Raw genomic sequence first — 17,746 nt, 5'->3', positions numbered from 1 at the left:
AGGGGAAAAGGCTCTTCTGGCCCTTCTGTCCTGGTGTTAATGCTCTTAGGAAGAGCGTGAGTGAGACACTCAGAGCTGGAGTTACTGATTGATAGTTATTTGACCAGTCCAGTTCACCGTTCGGTTGCGCAGAATGCATGTGTGTCCATTTCCCTCTGTTCTGAAGGCAAAAGGTCTCCCCTTAGACCTACCCAGTGCATTGAGAAAGCAAAATTCTCAGTTGACATGCAGACTGATGTAATTGTTTTCTAAGTGAGAAATCTTTAAAAGAAATTTTGTGATAATTGGAAAATGATGCCAACCTGGACTAACGCCCAAATTCTTCTGAATGCATCCTCCCAACGTTCTGCACAAAAGACCGTGAATCAGTCTTCACTGCTTGTTTCACCAGGGAATGTTTATTTTATAAAAATGTACCAAATAATCTAACGTGTTAAGAAGGTAATCTGCAGCACAGTAAAATCTGTTCTTTGGTCCTTGGACATTCTTCCTTTCTGATCCATGCCACACAAGGTGAACATTATTAATCTAGTTTAAAAACATCAGTCCTGTACGGAAGTTCTCTAGGTACATTTCTAGAAAGTAATATCGTTCAGTATTCCAAGTTTGCTGGCAAGGCAAAAGTGCCTCAAGTTCAGTTTTATTTAGGTCCCTTCGATCACTGAATCAATGCTGCATGGTAATGCTAGATCTAATTTCCTTTTTCTTTTTGGTGTGCTCATTGCAGAGTGAATCCTGTAAATGTATTTAGGCACTTATGTGCCTTCAGCTGCCTTTGATTAAACTTATTCCAAGAATGAACTCAGTCCAGCTGTATACTTTGCTACCAATCACTCATTCTGTATTTCTTATTTCAAATGACATGAATGTATGTGACTGTGAAATCACTGCCAAGATGGTTCTTTGCTGTGCACTTGTACGTTCCAGAGTCTGACGGCCGGGGGTTCTGGATGATCAGCGTCCCCTGGGGATGCAGCAGTTCACTGCCAGGTGCTCGGCCGCGGTTACCTGTAGAGAGAACGGAGCGGTCAGGTAATTCCCATGTGATCTCTGGCTTTGGTATTCCCAGCGCCGTGCAGCTGAGCTGAACTGCTGCACCGGGCATCGTACTTATGGTCTGCGGGGGTCTGTTTGTAATCCTCGGAGGATAGGCTACAATGGTGACAGGCACGGTTACAGACAGATCTCCGGCGGGGTTGTGGGCCTTGCACACGTAATTCCCTCTGTCGTGAATGGTAGCTGCTCGTATCACCAGCGTGCCATTTTCCAGCAGGATGTGTCTGCTGTTGATCTGAGGTCGGTCCAGCACGTGGCCACCTGGAAGAGTCCACGCCGTGCTGGGTTTGGGGCTGCCATCGGACAGGCAGTGAAGCGACAACGATTCCCCGCTGATGCCCCTCATTGGCCCCTGGGGGTAAACAAGGATGGTGGGCTTCTGAGCAACTTCCAGGACGATCAGCTTTTCGATGTAGCCGACCTGGTTCTTAGCTGCACAGCGATACTTCCCGGCTTTGTCTCTGCTGGGGTTGCGGATGGTAAGGGTTCCATGGCTTCCTGGGAGGAACTCGGACATCCTGGTCCCCTTGGAGAACCACGTGCCATTGGGCAGCATCCAGCTTACTTCAGGTGGAGGGTTTCCATCCACAGAGCAGTTCAGTGTGATTGTTTTCCCAGGTTTTGCTATTATTTTTTCATTGAATGGATTTTTAAACATGGGTCGCCTTAGCATTTCCAGTACCTCCAGCCGCACCACCAGCACGCTCTCTCCCCAGTCGTTCCGTGCCACGCAGATAAAATCTGCTGTGTCAGAAGGCCTTAGGTTCCGGATTTCGAGTGTTCCGTTTTTGTGCACGACAATCCTGCTGCCGTAGTACGGAGCTGTCAGGAAAATGTTATCGGGCATGATCCACATGATCTGGGGGGGAGGCGTCCCTTCTGCCCTGCAGTCGATTTGTTTCTTCGAGTGCCTCACTGCAGTCACTTTAATGATCGTTTTGTTTGTGTATAAGCCATTTATGATAGGTGGTTTCGCAACAACATCCAGTTTATACAATTTTGTATCATCCCCTCCGGCGTTACGAGCAACACACATGTACTCCCCAGCATCCAGCAGCTTGGCTCGGCGGACTGACAGGGAGCCATTAGTGTGCAGCAGGTGCCTGTCTGTGGAAGAGGAGATCACGTCACTGGAAGGCAGCAACCAGAATATTTTTGGCTTAGGTTCCCCAGCAGCTTCACAGTCCAGCAGCGCCGTATCCCCGGCTTTCACTTTAATGTACGTCTTGTGACTCTGCTTTATGCGAGGGGCTGCCGTGACGACTGTGATGTGTATTTTCATTTCATCTCTCCCCAGAGTGTTCTGAGCGTAGCAGGTGTAATCTCCCTCCTCTGTTGCTCCAGCTCTGTTGAGATACAGCGTTCCGTTGTCAAAGAGGACGTATCTGCCAGACCTGTGTCCGCTGTCGTCTGCCAGCATCGCGTTGTTGATCACTGTTCCATCCGGCAAACTCCAGGATATTTCTGGTGCAGGTGACCCGGAGGCCTTGCAGTCCACCTGGAAATCTTTTCCGTAGGGCACCAGTTTCTTGAAATACTGTTTCTGGTCAATCTTGGCAGGTTTCATTGTGATGCTGACTTTCATCAGTATCAGATCATCTCCAATTTTGTTTCTTGCGACACACAAATAGTCCCCCGCATCCTTTTCAGTAACTGCCTCGATAACCAGGGATCCGTTGGGATACACGTGGATTCGACTTCCCATTCTGCTGTGGGGGAGAAAGAGGAAAAGAATTATGGAACAAAGTTCTGAAGCTGGATACTGAGTGCTGGAAGTGGCTTACACTATTAACTCGTTAACTATGGAGTGAGCTTTGCTCCTTGATTTCCTAATTTAAAGTTGTATTTCATAAATTAAAAATTCCTCATGATATATATTCTGTATCAGATACCTGGCTACTTTAAGTACATTTTTAAAGGCACTATGTTTATGTTTCAGCACTTCCGTTTTCCTAGACTTCTTTCCTTTACTGAAAATACCAAGGCTTTTTTCCCACAACGTTGGGATGTAAATGGTGGTGAATCAAATCTGGGTGCCTGCAATGGATGAAAGAAACATAATGGGGCTGGGTCCTTCAGGAGTCGCTAAATGCTTACAATGAGCCTGAGCTGATTTTGCACGGTATTTCTTTACATCCTTGCTAATGCACCTCTGCTTTAAGCACCTCTTTTCCTCCTGTGCCTGCATTCAGCTCGAGCCTGCAGGCAGCAGGGGCTGAGAACATCACTGGTGCTGGAATGTGCTGCCTTTCACTCTGCCATGATTTCAGCCAGGAGGTTGCTGTTGTTGGTACTACAGAGCTGTGTTCAGAAGTGAATTTAGCTCTTAATGGATCGTTCCAGAGATGTTCCGCTCCCTCACACCAGCACTGGAGATGCTAGCACGTGAGTTTTCCAAGAGCTGGGGGAGAAAACAGGCTCCTACCTGTGCCACTGGTCTACGACCGCCTTGGATGGCAGCCTCCAGATTATCCTGGGCCGGGGCTCCCCTGTGGCCGTGCAGTTCAGCAGCAGTTTGTCCCCAAAACTGAGCTGGGTCATGCCCTGGGAGGCGGCAGCTATCCTTGGCAGTGTGTCCCGGTGCCGCACAGTGAGGGTCACCACCCGGCGCTCCGAGCCCGTGGAGCTCGTGGCGATGCACTCGTAGTTCCCGCTGTCGGTGGGCGCGATGCCGCTGAGCCGCAGGGTGCCGTTGGGAAGCAGCAGCACCCTGGTGTTCACAAACTGCAGGGGCTTCACCACTGTCCCTTCGGGGAGGACCCAGTGGACACGGGGCTGAGGATTCCCTTCTGCGGTGCAAGGAAGGCTCAGGTCTTGCCCCACCGTAGCTGTGATCTGCTGTCTCTTCTCTTCCACGATGACGGGAGGTGCTGCGATGACCTGCAGCTTCACAGTCAGCGTGTCGGTGCCTGCTGGGTTTGTGGCCGTGCATGTGTAGAGGCCCCTGTCGTAAACCGTGACGTCCTTGATCATTAAGGTGCCATCCGGCTGCACGAGAACTTTCTGATTTCCCTGGGAAGAGCTGGAAACGTGCGTTTCATTGGCCAAAACCCACGAGATGGAGGGAGGAGGTCTGCCCTCGGCCGGGCACCTCATGGCCACGGGCGTCCCGGCGTGGGCAGTGAGGAGCTGCGTGCCACCGGCGATGCGGGGCGGGTAGGCCACCACCGCCAGCGTGGCCAGGAGCCGTGCTGTGCCCAGAGCGTTGGTGGCGGTGCAGCAGTACTGCCCGCCGTCCTGCAGGGCTGCCCGCGTGATGGCGAGCGTGCCGTTGGGCAGCACCGACCACCTGCTGCCACTCGCTGGGGCATCGGTCTCTGCGGGAGGGAGGGACAACAGCACGGCATCAGACCTCTCCATCCCGCCTTGTTTTGCTCTGTACCCATATACGCTTTCCTTATCCTGGGCTACGCTGCCCAAATGCCCAAGATAGTGGTGGTAAGAAAGGGAGAAATAATAAATCCTACATATGCAGTGGAAAAGCTTCAAAAGACAACCAAATCTAAGTTCCTTGGTAGAGACAAGACTCCAATACTGCAGGTAAGGCTTTGTGTAGCCAGAAGTACTTTGGTTCACTTGTGTGTGCAGGTGTTGCAAATTGGTAAATGTTTTGCCCTTGTAATAACTTGATGTCATGGTTCATTATGTTCATTTGACTGCTCTGAAGCAGCAAGTAATGTGCAAGAAGAGCTTTAATCTTCTCACAGTAAGCACAAGGTTATTGTTTACGTATGCACATATTTAACGTTTCCCTTAGCCACTGTTTCGTAGACAGTATTAAGGCACTCCAGCAAGCATGCTGGGATGTCATTTTTCTCACTATTTCTTAGTTTGTGCCGTAACTGATCCTTCATGGTATTCCTAGGCAAGCACTACTGCCTGCAGCATGCCAACCACCTGCCAGACTGTGGCACCCGGAGCTGCTGAGCTTACCTGGGGAGATCTTGGTCCATTCCACTGTTGGCTGGGGGTTGCCCGTAGCTTCACACGGAATGAAAGCATCTGAGTTGGCCAGCACGGTGAAGGCAGCTAATTTTCCTCCAATTATTCTGGGCTTTGTGAAATAGTTTCCGCTTAAAGAGAACAAGGACAGAGGGATGCTGGTGGTGGATTTGTGATGCTGTCTCTGGTCAGACCAGCCGTCGGCAGAGCTGCCCCACAGGTACGCATGTGGAGCAGCCACCTGCCATGGTGTCGACACAGTCGGCGTGTTAACTGTTGAGGTTTTGCCTCCCCTTTCTGCAGATGGCAGCCCAGCACCGATTCCCCCCATGGACGGTGCTGAGGTGGGACGCTGCTCTCTTGGAGCCGTGGTGCCCAGAGCTCTGCTGCTCAGCTCGGTGCTGCCCGGGTCCAGGGGCCGTGCCACGGGGCTGCCTTGAGCAGCCTCCTTGTCTGTCCACAGGTGCGGCCGCTCAGCCGCTGGGGTGGAAGCTTTGAGGTGCTGAGCAGATTCTGAGCGCGCTGCGGCACTGACTGCAGCAGGATGCACTCGCTTGGCACCCAGAGGCTCTGAGGGCAGTGGGGGGGTTGGGGCCGTTGCAGTGGGGGTTTGTGGCCGAGGGCTGCGGGGCAGCAGTGACGCGGGAGGGGTGCTCACCACCATGCTGGGGGCCGCTGCTGTCTGCGGGGCTGTCGTGGGTCCGTGCTGTGCTGTGCCTGGTGGGGGCAGAGCCCATAGAGCTGGGACCCAGCCTGCGGGTGGGCTGTCAGACCCCGCTGCTGCAGGCGCGTGCCTGGTGGGCGCAGCGGGCGGGCTGGCTGCGGCTGTGGTGGCTGAGGCTGCGTCTGCTGTAGTGCGGGCGCCCGTGGTTGGGCTTTGAGAAGGAGCTGTTTTAGGGGGCCGCCTCCTCCTCTGACCTCTCCTTCTTCCTGTTCTGAACGCTTTTTGAGGAGCCGTAGAAGCTGTAGTTGTTGGCTTTGGACTCTCTCTGCCTGTTCCTCCAGCTGTGCTCGTTGCAGGGCTGCAGTCAGGGGGCTTCTCTGACGTACTGCTGCTGTCAGCGGGTTTGCCTAAAGATGGGACGGGATCGACGCCCGCTGAGATGGGTGTGAAGGGCAAAGGAGAGACGTGGGGTCTCAATGCCACTGCTGTAGTTTCAGGAAGCAAGACTGATAACTCTGTTGGTGGAAGTGCACCTGTCCTCGGCACTTCCTTTTGTGTGCCATTTCCAAAAAGAACTGCTCTTATAATTTTTCCTCCCTGGGAGTTTTTGGATGAGGATCTGGAGAAGACCGATGGGGGAGCAGAAGCAGTCCTCGTGCTCATCATGTGTGTGATTTCTGCAGTGTGAGCTGTGTGGGTTGCAGACGTTGGCAGCCTGCTGCTAACAGGCCGTGCTCTGTAAGTGCTGCTGTGACATGGAGCTCTGCTCTCTGCTTCCTTCTGGGCAGCATCTCCGGTACTTTGAGTAACTACAGGCAGTGCGGTGGAAGCGGCTCCTTGCCTTGCAGTGGGTGCACTGTCCTCTTCCATGAGGAATGCTGTGCTCCGAGCTGTGCCTTCTGAGTGCTCTGAGGACACATCTGTAGTAGAGGGGGAGGACAGAGGCGCTTCTGGGCTGAGCGGGTTGATGCTGCTGTGTGAGTTGTTGAAGGTGGGCACGTTAGGGCTGTGTGTTGAACTCAGCAGGACAACTGGAGCAATAGCTGTTCTCCCTCCAGCAGAGCCTTGCTTCCCTGAATTGCGCCTGTGCTCTCTCATACTCAGAAGATGTCCTGGCCTGACCATTTTTCTCCTAGCAGAAACTTTCCTCCTTCTCCCATGTTGTTGCCGGGCCTGAGGTGTGTGGGTTGTCACATCCTGAATGATTTGAGCGTGCTGATGAGTAACGATGTTTGGGTCCAGTGGTAGTGCAGGAGTTACAGGTTTCTGAGCACTGTGGAAGTGAATGTGACCAAACTCAGAGTTTGGCTTGCTGATTGTTGCTGCAGATGCCTGACCACCTGTTCTGGTGGAAATCTTATCAGTAAACTCTGTAAAACTATGCATTTCACCCACTGCATTTTGGGAAGTTGCAGGTGTGCTGCTGTCTGTAACATTCCCCGTGGTTGTCGCAGATACAGCCTTTAAATGCAGACTGTTATGTTCTCCAGGAGATGCTGATCTTTGCTGAGCACTGATGAGCGCAGATGTTCTGCTCGCTCCCTCTGTTGCCATCGATTGCTTCCCACTGCTTGCTGATGTTTGGCTTAAATTGGGTCTTTCCCATGAGTCTGAGGTGGTGGTCGTAGGGTTTAGATCTGCTGGTGTGGGGCTGACGGATGGGCTGGGCTGTGGGAAGGGAGCGGGTGGGGGGGTCCCGGCCCCTGCGGGGGCTGTGCTTCCAGCTGTGCTCCCCAGGGAAGACATGGTGGCCCCCTCTGTTACCACTATCATGAACTCTTGTTCTGGGGAGATGGCAGCACCAGACATTTCCTCCTCATCCGCAGGCACCGTTGAGAACTCATGGACCTGAACAGGCGGGGTTGTCTCCACTTCTTGTTTTTGTGTCCCAGGTGGGTTCCTCTTAGCTTTTTCCAGAAAGGCTGCCCAGCGCTGGGGGTTGGCTCTCTTGGCTGAGGAGCCAAAGCGCCTTCGGTGCCCCCTGAGCCTCCTGCCAGCTTTGTCCCAGTGCTGACGGCTCGTCATCCTCCTGCGGCCGCTGCCAGTGCGGGTGCTGAGTGTGCCCTGCTGTCTGTGTGCTGGGGCACTGGGCTCCTGACCCGTCCAGCTCAGCAGGGCAGCTGAGGAATTCTGCCTTCCTCTACCTGAGGGCACCACTGCATTGCCAGAGCCATCGCTCTCTTCCCACTCTCCCGCAGCCACGGGTGCTTTCTGTGGGGTGCTTTTGTCCTCTCCAACCAGCACTTGGAAAATCAAAAGATCAACACCGTACTGGTTGGCTGCAACACATCTAAAGTAGCCGCTGTCTCGCTCTGTTACCCCCTGTATTCTTAAGGTACCGTTGCCAAAAATCTGTTTGTTTCTTACGGAGTGGTGAAGAACCACTCTCTCAGGTAACACCCAACTAATGGCAGCATCTGGAACAGCGGCAGAGGTACAGGGAAGGTCCAGAATGCTGCCAACCGCTGTGGAAAATTGGGCCCCATTTACACTGCTGTGTTCCATGTAAGGATCAACCACAGTGATTCTAAACGTGAGGACATCTGCATCGTGACCATTTGTGCCTATGCAGTGATAGAGCCCAGAGTCAAACGTATCAGCTGTTCGTAACGTGAATGTCCCAGATTTTACTACTACAATTCTGCCATCCTCACTGACATAAGGGGCTCTGACTTTGCTCCCATCAGCCAATATCCACTCTATTGCAGGAGCTGGCTGCCCGATTGCTTGGCAGTCCAGTTGTACAGTTCCCCCGACTGGAACAGTGTGCTCTGTTTGTGTTTTGCTGTCCCTGGAGATCACTGTCCAGTTATTTCCCACTTTCTTTTGGTCAACGGTGGGCAAAACTATCTCAGCATCAGTGAAGTACTGAATGTGCAGCGTGCTAAGTGTGGTTGCTGTCCTGTCAAGCTGCAGTGCCACTTTGTTTTGCATTAACCACGATGGTTCAGCTCTGAGTTCAGCCTCCACCTTGGTAAAAAGTTCATCTTTTTCAGAGTAGTTTTGCTTATATTGGTAAGTGATGAAAGGTGTTTCAGTTGCGACAGCACTCCTGTCGAGTTTGAGGGGAGAATTACTGTACAGGGCCAGTATGCTCCACAGCTGCTGAATGTGTCCGTAGGCGATGTCGCACACAAGGAATGATGAGAATGATGTTCTGAGGACTGTGACGTTGTCCTCTTTGTCAAATGAGATGGGAGACATCTCTTTTGGTTTCTGAACGTTGCAAACCAAGTTACCTCGATTTCCTCGTTGGTCAGTCATGTTCAAAACCACAGATCCTATGGGAGCTAGGAAGTCCTTGGGAGATACAGAGCTGAAATCCCCATCCTCTGGCACTGTGAGGTTTTTGAGTTTCAGGGTGTGATGTATGACTGGCTTAGTGCAGGTCAGAGCTGCAGGAGGAATACCCACAAAGTTCTTCCCTTTGCAGTTCCTGGGGCTGGCACAGACTGGGCATTGCTGAGCACCAGAACTTCGGTCTTTTTTGCACTTTATGATATCTGAAGGAAAGAAAAACACAGTTAGTTTTAGCATTAGGATCAGGACTCTTAGAAGTTGAACAAACAAACAAAACCAAAGCAGATGCTGGGGAGTAACGTTTTGAGTAGAGGGGGTAAGAAATAATAGAAGTGCAAAGGATTGGTGCAAGCATGCTGTAATGGCCTGCTGTTCACAAAGGGGTCATTGGCGCTGTAAAGGAGTGACAAGTTTCATGTAGCTGCTTCTGCTTTACGTCAGTTAATTTGCTGTGATATTCGAGGGGTGTAGCACAAATAACAACGCATCCAGTACCTCTGGAAGACTGACAGCAGGTGTCAGCAGGTCGATCATCAGCATTCAAACAATTAGAGATATATCAGATGCCATTGTGTTTCCAGTCTTCCCTAGGAGTGTATGTCAATAAATAAAGGACGGTGCTACCAGCAAGAAGATGCTGTAAGGTGATTAAAAAGAACAAGCAAAGCTGTCAGCTCACCTGGCCTCTGCTCTGCCCATTCTGCAAACCACTGTAGATCGCAGTCGCAGGCCCATGGGTTCCCATGGAGGTAAATGCTCTCCAGCTCAGACATGTAGGAAAACATTTCTCGTGGTAGCGAGGTCAGCGTGTTATCAGACAGGTGTATGTGCTTTATGGAGGACACTTTAAATATTTGGAGGTAGCTCAAGGTGACAAAAGTGTCCGGATGGAGCTGCTTCAGGAGATTTCCTTCCAAGTGGACCAATCTCAGTGATGTGAGGCCATAGAAAACGTTGGGATTTACAAATTTAATTTCATTGTGGTCCATGTGCAACCGGACCAAGCTCTTCAGACCGTAGAAAGCATCTTGCTGAAGAACGCTGACCTTGTTGTAGCTCATCTTTAAGACCTGTTGAGGAAAAAGCAACGTTACATTGCTGTAAGGCTCCCAGGCCATTTGGATTGGTGGTTACTCTGAAGTATTGCAACAGACCAGCAGGGCAAATGGCTGGGAAAAAAGCGTTATTGGGAGTTGTACGGGAATTATTTGTGGTTGTGCAAGGTAACAGCTGAGCTCTCGGCACAGGAGTGGCCTTCACGAGGGTTACTGCATCCTGGAGATGTGCACACTCACCCGTTAGCTGCTTTCTGTCTCTCCTTCCTCACCTCTCATACTCCAAAGCAATCGAGTCACCGCTGTGTTTTCTGAGCACTTCAGGTCTTTCATGGTCACAAATGGTCACAGCTACAATGGTTTTACTTCTCTGTAATTATTAACAACAGCTCTGGATTGAAATTTAACTGGAGAGTAACTGTTAACTGACATGGAATTGGTTGGGAATGGTTGGTCATAAATAATCGTTCAATTACTTCTGTGTGTATGACTATCTAGATGGCAAATACAGATACAGGATAGATGGATGCCATACTAGCTGTGACTGATTAATTGAAGACTGCAGATGTAGTACTTGGAGCTCTGCAGCCTTCCTCACATAGAAGAAAGTCTCAATTGCAGCTGCCAGTTAAGATATTATGTCAGATATCTGCCATTGTTCATCTCTCTCTTGACGCTACACCTGAATGCCCACCTGGGAAGGAAAGGCATTTCCCGTGAGGTGGCTGTTGGATGTCCTTACCTTTCACAGGGATACCATTAGGAACAGGAAACCAAAAGGTTGAAGGCGGCTGGGCTGCTCCCCCAGACTGGTATTGCTGTCTGATTGCCTAAAGGTCATAATGGAAGCTAAGGCTGGGTTATCTCCAACACGTCGTCCTTACCTGTAGTGAACGTAAATCCCTGAACACCTTCTCAGGGATTGCGTTTATCTCATTGCTGTGCAGCATCAGTAACTCCAGTTTCTCCAGGCCGGCAAAGTCCGTGTCAGTCAGTGTGAGCAAGCTGTTGTACCTGGAACAAACAGCATCCCAGACCTGACCTGGCTGTGTCAGACAGCCACACGTCTTGTTTTAAAGGAAACTAACCAAAAATGAAAGAAAACTCTCTGAAATGTGTAAAGGGAGGCAGCGCTTCTGATAGCGAAGATGAAGTTTTATGTAAGTCATCTGTTCTCCTTAGCACAGAGTTTGTTAACTTGTCCCAGGCAGCTTCCTGAAGGCTGTATTCCAACTGGCTATGGGAAATAACTGCAACAACATGCAGACAAGAATGCCAGTTTGGGGCTGCAGGGACCAGGGCAAGGGCTGCGTGTAATGGCAGAGGACTGCAATACGGCATTGCCCTTCTGCATCGTACTGTCATGGAGAAGACCTGGAAAGGCTTCCTTTGCAGTGTGAGAACAGCCCGCACTGAGCGCTGCCCCTGACCGTGGAGCTGCAGCCCTGCAGGGTCTCGCTGTCCTCTGCTGCCCTTCCTGCCACCCTCTGCTCTTTTCAGGAGTGCTTCTGGACCTTCATTTCCTCTACATCCTACCTTGCTGACACGGCCTGATCTGCTTCTCACACAGCCATCACAACTCCCGTGCCCAGTGGTCAGGAGCAGAGATTAATTCCCCGGTTAGATAGCTGGCCTGTCTGTCATAGCAATGAGTGCTGCAAACATGTCCTTGGGCAACCACAGCCCTCCAGAAGTGCTGGTGCTGAGCTGTAGGCCTTCATACACTGCTCTCCTGGGAAATGCTGCCAAACCAGAGAAGGAAAAGGGAGCTGTGACCAGGGAGCCGGCAGCAGGGCAGGGAAAAGCTCCCATGGAAACCTCCTTTTGTCTTTTTCACGTACACCTTTGGACAATTTAAGGCCATGTGTATCCAAAGTGCTACTGGGGCTGCCAGACATGGCTGCTGCGTGGCCATTGGGCTCATGGCAGAGGATGCTTGCAGGAAAGCCCTTTGACAGACCTGTCAAGCCTGTGTGTAATCTATTCTATGCTCCTTCTGATCACCTGAACTGGTTCATTTTGGTGTCTGAAGTATTCAGATAAATGCTATTTCCTATAAGCTGGATAAATAACAGTGTAGGAAACAGTATTGCATGACATTCTGAAGTCACAGCATAAGTCTTTGAAGATTTGAACGCTTGTGTTTCTGGCCCCACCGTAGCTGTCTTTTCCTGGAATTAATTATCTCTGCTTCAGACCCCTTCAGAGTTCAGTGTTACAGACGCAAGATATTCAGATAACGTAAAAGAACTCAAATCCAAAACTTTTTAAGGTTCTCGCATCCATCACACTTCTGTACAGTGTTGGAGGTCTTACACTTCTCTAGCTCTCATTGCCTCGTTGCGGCCACCTCTGAATAATGCAAACCACTCACCGAAGTTTCATTCCCCGCCCGGGTTAGTTTCTAGCCCTACGGCTGGGAACTCTCAGTTATTACTTGGCGGAGCAGAGCGCTGAAAGATACCCGCTCAGAGGCGCGGCGCCGACCCGAACGTACCCCAGGTTGATGCGCTCCACGTCCGGAGCGATGCGCGGAGGAACGGCGGTGAAGTAGCGGAAGGTGCAGTGCACCTCTGCGGGGCCGTAGCAGGCGCAGAGGCGGGGGCAGGCAGCGGACAGCGCGGCCAGGCGGGCGGCCAGGCAGGCGGCGAGCAGCGGCCGCAGCCAACAGCGGCGCGGGGCGCCCATCGTGCGGGCACCGCTGCGGGGCGGCCGTCACGGCGCGGGGAGCGGACGGGATCCTCCCGCACGGGAAGCAAAGCCGCGCGTTCGGAGCGCCACCGTGCCGTGCCGTGCCGTGCCGTGCCGTGCCGCTCCCGGCGACGAAGCTTCGCGGCTTCAAAGGAGCGCCGGCCCGCCGGGCTGAGCCGAAGCTCTCGGTTCTGCTCTCGGGTTTCGGATCGCTGAAATAAAACGCGTCGTTCTGAAGAAGCGGCCGCACGCCCTTCGTTTGACGGAGACGCGCACCCCGCGCCGTCGCTTGCAGGTAACGTGTAACGTCGCGACGGAGAAAAAGTCGGAGCCGCGCATGTGGCCGCCGATACTCCACGGCGGTCTGGCCGTTTATAAATCTGCTAGCAATTTGTCCTCGGGAAGGAACACGTCAGCTCCTTTCGTGCCAGTAATTACTCCAAACGACTGTCACTAATTTCAAAGCCCCTCGCGGCATCGCCGCACCTTCCCTCCGCCCCCCGCCTCCCCCCGCCCGGCCGTGCTCGGGAGCGGAGCCGGCACCTGTCCTGTCCCCCTACCTGCGCCAGCGGAGCCCCGGCGGGCGCTGCCCCGGGGCCGGGACAGGAGCGGTCGGCACAGCCCAGCCCAACCCGGCCCGCTGCCTCCTCCTCCTGCTGGCAGGCGGGGGTCGTGGCTCCGGGCTCGGCTCTGCGCGGCTCCGGGCGCTCCGGGGGCCCGCGGACCCCCGCGGCTCGGCTGGAGCGTTCCCCCGAGGCAAGGAAGGAACGGCATGCCGAGATTTGGCATCAGGGAGCGAACGCTCTCCCGTGGTTTCCCCCCCGGCAGCCGCCGGTGACACTGCAAACTCCCAGCTGCCTCGAGGAGTGATCTTCCTCCGCCGATGCTTCAGCTCCTCATGTTTTGCTGGATGGTGTTTGTAACAGCGGTAAGCTTAATCGGCGGCATGCTTCTGTGCAAAGGCTGTTAGGGGAGGTTAGGGCATCGCCGCATGGCTTGAAAGCTGTGAGACCTTACTAGTGCATTTTAAAAGGTGCCTTAATTATTGCTAAACGATTATGTCTGTATGCAGTCAGTGTTACGTGAAGTTAAATGTGAGCCCTCTGATCCAAAGGAAGTTTCTGGCACAGAATTAGGAGCTGGGACCTTTGAGGAAACCCATCTCAGGGTGCCACTGCAGGGCCCGTGGCCTCTTTCTCCTTTCTCAGTGTCTTACTCAATGTTGGTATCTGCCAACACCATCGCTTCTACCAGCAAGATCACCAGGTCACAGGCTCTCCCCCAGCCCTCAGTTTGCCCCGGTACAGCCTAAAGCCCCTTGGCGCCTTGGTTCTGTTCAGCTTCTCAGTCCCTTTACACTGAGGTCAGTGGGTGGGACGTGCAGCATGCAGCTGGTGTCTCATCTGCTCCGCCACGACATCATTTCTGTCTTTGCAGAGCAAACAGCTGCTGAGTTTTGGTGCTTCGGGTGAGACATGGATGGTTCAGCCACCTCTCAGACACTGCATCACGCGTTTGGACTCTGCCCAAATTAGTGAAGAGTCAGAAAACAAGTACCTTAACCATGTCACATAGACCTCCTGCGGAAGTATTGCTGTTATCTGCCTGAAAAGGATTATTGGTGGTTGTGTTCGATATAGTTGCTAAACTTCTACCAAAATATTTGTCCAAGGAGCACCTATGCTACCTGCAGCAAAGTCACACGCTCCAGAAAGGCTCCTACCGACTACAGGCAGCTGCCGCTTTCTCGCAGATCAATACTCAGTGCTCTGTGTAAGTTCATAGTAGATCTGCCTAAGAGACTCCTCATCACGTCTCACCACTGCTGTGCGGATTTTCTGCAGTGGCAGCACAGCTCGGCTGAGCACCGCTCTTCTGTTCTCTGCTGACTGTTACCTTCATGGCCAGGAGGAACGTGGGACCGCCCTGCCCCATCCGCCGAGTACTGCTTCTCTGACTGATAAGGAAAGGGTTGCAGGGTTACAATTAACATCCCACTACAGCTTAATTCCTCTCTGAAGGGCTGAATTCCTCTCATGAGCTGTTTTGTTCTTCTGGATTACTGAGATCAGCACTTCCAGAGCAACGTGTTCTGATGCTGTTCTTTGTGTAAACGTGATGTGAAGACGTACAAATGATTGGTATGTCTCCATCATTTGTAGACAAATGATGGAGACATACCAATCATTTGTAGCAGAAGAGGGACTGAGGTTTCTTCTGAGAGCGTTATCCAAAAACACATACTTGAAAAACTGCATTAAAATTGAATGCACGTATGTAAAATACACGACATACTTTAAAAAGCTTTAAGAAAAGGGTATTCATTTATGGACACACTATGTGCATTGTAATTAGAGCCCAACTCTTACTCTGCTTCTGAGAAACACAGTATTAGATTACAGCAACCCACAAAATTCTCCTTCCTTAAGGTTGTTGAAGTACATGTGGAATATTTTCCATTATAATGTGGCTGTGATTTAACTGGGCTGCCTTGCAGGAAGTACAATGGTTCTACAAACCCATGCTGCTCTTTCTGTTTTGCTGGCAAATCCATTTTTTTAGATGGAATTCATTACTGGGGAGAATCAAGGGAGCTTTTTGTTAACTGAAACTCTATTTTGGCAAGAAATTGTGGTTGAGTGTAAACACAGTAGCGCTGGGGAGAGGAACGACGAAAGTGCTTTGGAGATGGGCTTTCAAAGCAAATGACACAAATCAAACGTAGAATACAACTTCAGTTGTTGCTGTTGCTTTTTCCCTCCCAGTTCATATCCTGCTGTATGTGACATGACTTAATTTGCACGAGGAAGGAGGAAAGGCAGCATTCTACAACTCCAGTTTGTACGGGTTCTCTCCTCCCTGAAGCACGGGTAACACTCAGCAGTCAGGCCACGTCCAGCGCTGTGATGTCTGCTCCCTGCCGTGCCCACGGGGAGCTTCGCACTGCTGGGGATGCAGCGGCGGTGGGGGCACAGCTGAGCCTGCAGGGTGCAGGGCTGGGTGAGCACTGCAGGGTGTGCGGACAGCTGCAGTAGAGCGGAGCATGAGCCAGCTCTCCTGAACAGCAGTTCAATGCGCTAGTGCCAAATCTCTGCTCCGAATTTTGGTTCTGAGACCTTCTTCAAGGAAAGATACCATTCAAGCCGAGTAGAAGGCCCTGGAACCAAACACTACTCAGTTTATTACATGTGTCAGCATTTCTGACCGCTCTGCATCCTTGGGAAAGCCAGTCCTATGGAGTCAAACACGCACAGACTTTTCAAACACACGCATGAACCCCCCTCCAGCAGTGTGCATCACCTGATGCTCTTATTTTGTTTCTCAATTTTTCTTCTGACTTTTTTACTCTTATCATCATCTTTGTTAGAGTGAATGAGCCAATCCAGTATGACTGAGGTTTTGGGGAATGATGTCACAAAAAGGAAATGGTGTATGGAATGAATGAATCTTCCCTTCACTGATCAGCTGTTCTGAAGATGACTGCTCCACATGTTCCCATCCCACAACATTCCCACATTGCCTCATCCTCTCCACCTTTTGCTGTCCCATCTCTCCATGTTGTACAGCTCTCTTTGAAGGCTGTTTGCAAAATGTTTTCCCATTCTGTTTTTTTTTCACAGCTCGTTGCTGGCCAAATTCTTCCAGTATCTTCTGTGCCAGTTCACTGCATGGTTCTGGATCATGTGTCCCGTTGCCCAGAATTGGACTGTCTTACTGTTTACTTAAATATGGAAGTAATCCCAAGCAAAACAAAAGAAATGGTAAAGCAGCACATCAGCTGCTTTAGGAACACGTTGTTCTAAACTCATGTTGGAAAAGGAAAGCCTACAGAAAGGTACGACGTCCAAATCTGCCCAAGAATTGAGTCTGCTGCAGAGCAATGTCTTCCCCAGGCACAAGGCTGCCCACTGTCTCATTCTTCTGCGGCAGTCAGGCAGGAGGAATGGGAACCTGCCCAGAGCATCAGCTGACACATGGCCAGCAATGGCTGAGCCGCCGCTCCAGGGCCCTCTGCTTGGACCAGGAATGATTTTCCCCTGAAAAGGTTATGGCTTCTACCATAACTTTTGTGTGGAAAGGCCTAAAGATGTGACGTGAGGCGGTCACATCTGCCGGAGATTTTGGAGGCTGAAACAACAACACTGTGATAAAAAAGAGAACAGCAGCAGCACGCACTGCTGTGCCTGAGCGAATCCCTGCCCGACCCGCTCTGCGGAGCAGCTGCTGTGCACACACAGCCTCCATTTGTAAGGAAACCAGCTGGGTCACCATCCCAGGACAGGGCTGTAAGCACAAGATTATGCAGCGCTTTCTGTAAGGTGTTTTTAGTTTCTCAGCTTACCTCAGCCTAACCTGGATCAGATCTTCGGTATCAGCATCTCTTCTGCACAGCGGAGCACACTGACTGTGCTGAGCAGGTAAGTGCAGATCCCTGCTTTTCCTGAAGGAAAAGAAGGTCTCCTTCTTCAGCACTCCGCTTCCTGGAGCGCTGAAGAAGCAGAGTAAGCTGTGCTTGAAAGGTCGTGAAGAAAATTTGGTGTGTTTGGAATGTTTGGTGAATTCAAGCTCTTAGACACGAAGGGAAAGTTCAGCTAGCTCACAGGGCATATACTCTCCACAAGGCTTCAGGTAGCCCTACCATATTTTCCAAAGCAAATACTGCAGATTTGACGTGACCACAATACCTCCAGGACCAGAACCACAGAGAACTCTGGCATCCAATGGAAGCTTGTGCCCTAAATCAGTTTATTTAAGCAAGCTTTAAAGCTTTTTCTCTAGACTGAAACAGAGGTTACAAGCAGAGCAGCTAACAGAAGCATCACAAGGCTTTGGTAAGGGCTGGCTCAGTGGGTTGTTGGACAGCCTTCAAACTAATTGTGTGGCTCCGAAAATGCCGTGGTGGGAGCGTGCAAATAGCACACAGAGGTAAAATTATTCTGTGGCTCAGGCACTTCAGTTTTATTGTGATGAACTGGACAAACTCCCAGCAAAGCACCCATTGATTCTGCAAACACAGTCAGTGTTTTTAAACTGCTGG

At 51.4% G+C, this 17,746-nt stretch overlaps 1 protein-coding gene across 1 annotated transcript; it reads right to left on the bottom strand.

Moving 5' to 3' along the window:
- Positions 1–853: 853 nt before the first annotated feature.
- IGSF10 (immunoglobulin superfamily member 10) lies at positions 854–12,705 on the bottom strand (the record flags this gene model as incomplete). The annotated part of the gene is made up of 6 exons (XM_079540030.1): positions 854–2,762; positions 3,482–4,373; positions 4,990–9,165; positions 9,642–10,032; positions 10,902–11,031; positions 12,515–12,705. 6 exons carry the CDS (start codon positions 12,703–12,705, stop codon positions 854–856), a joined length of 7,689 nt encoding a protein of 2,562 aa, XP_079396156.1.
- Between the last annotated feature and the right edge of the window lie 5,041 nt (positions 12,706–17,746).

Source organism: Tetrao urogallus (assembly GCF_951394365.1).
Source record: "Tetrao urogallus genome assembly, chromosome: 9".
NCBI lineage: Eukaryota > Metazoa > Chordata > Aves > Galliformes > Phasianidae > Tetrao > Tetrao urogallus.
Note: the sequence above shows the minus strand (reverse complement) of the source record. Positions and strands in the feature narration are given on the sequence as shown.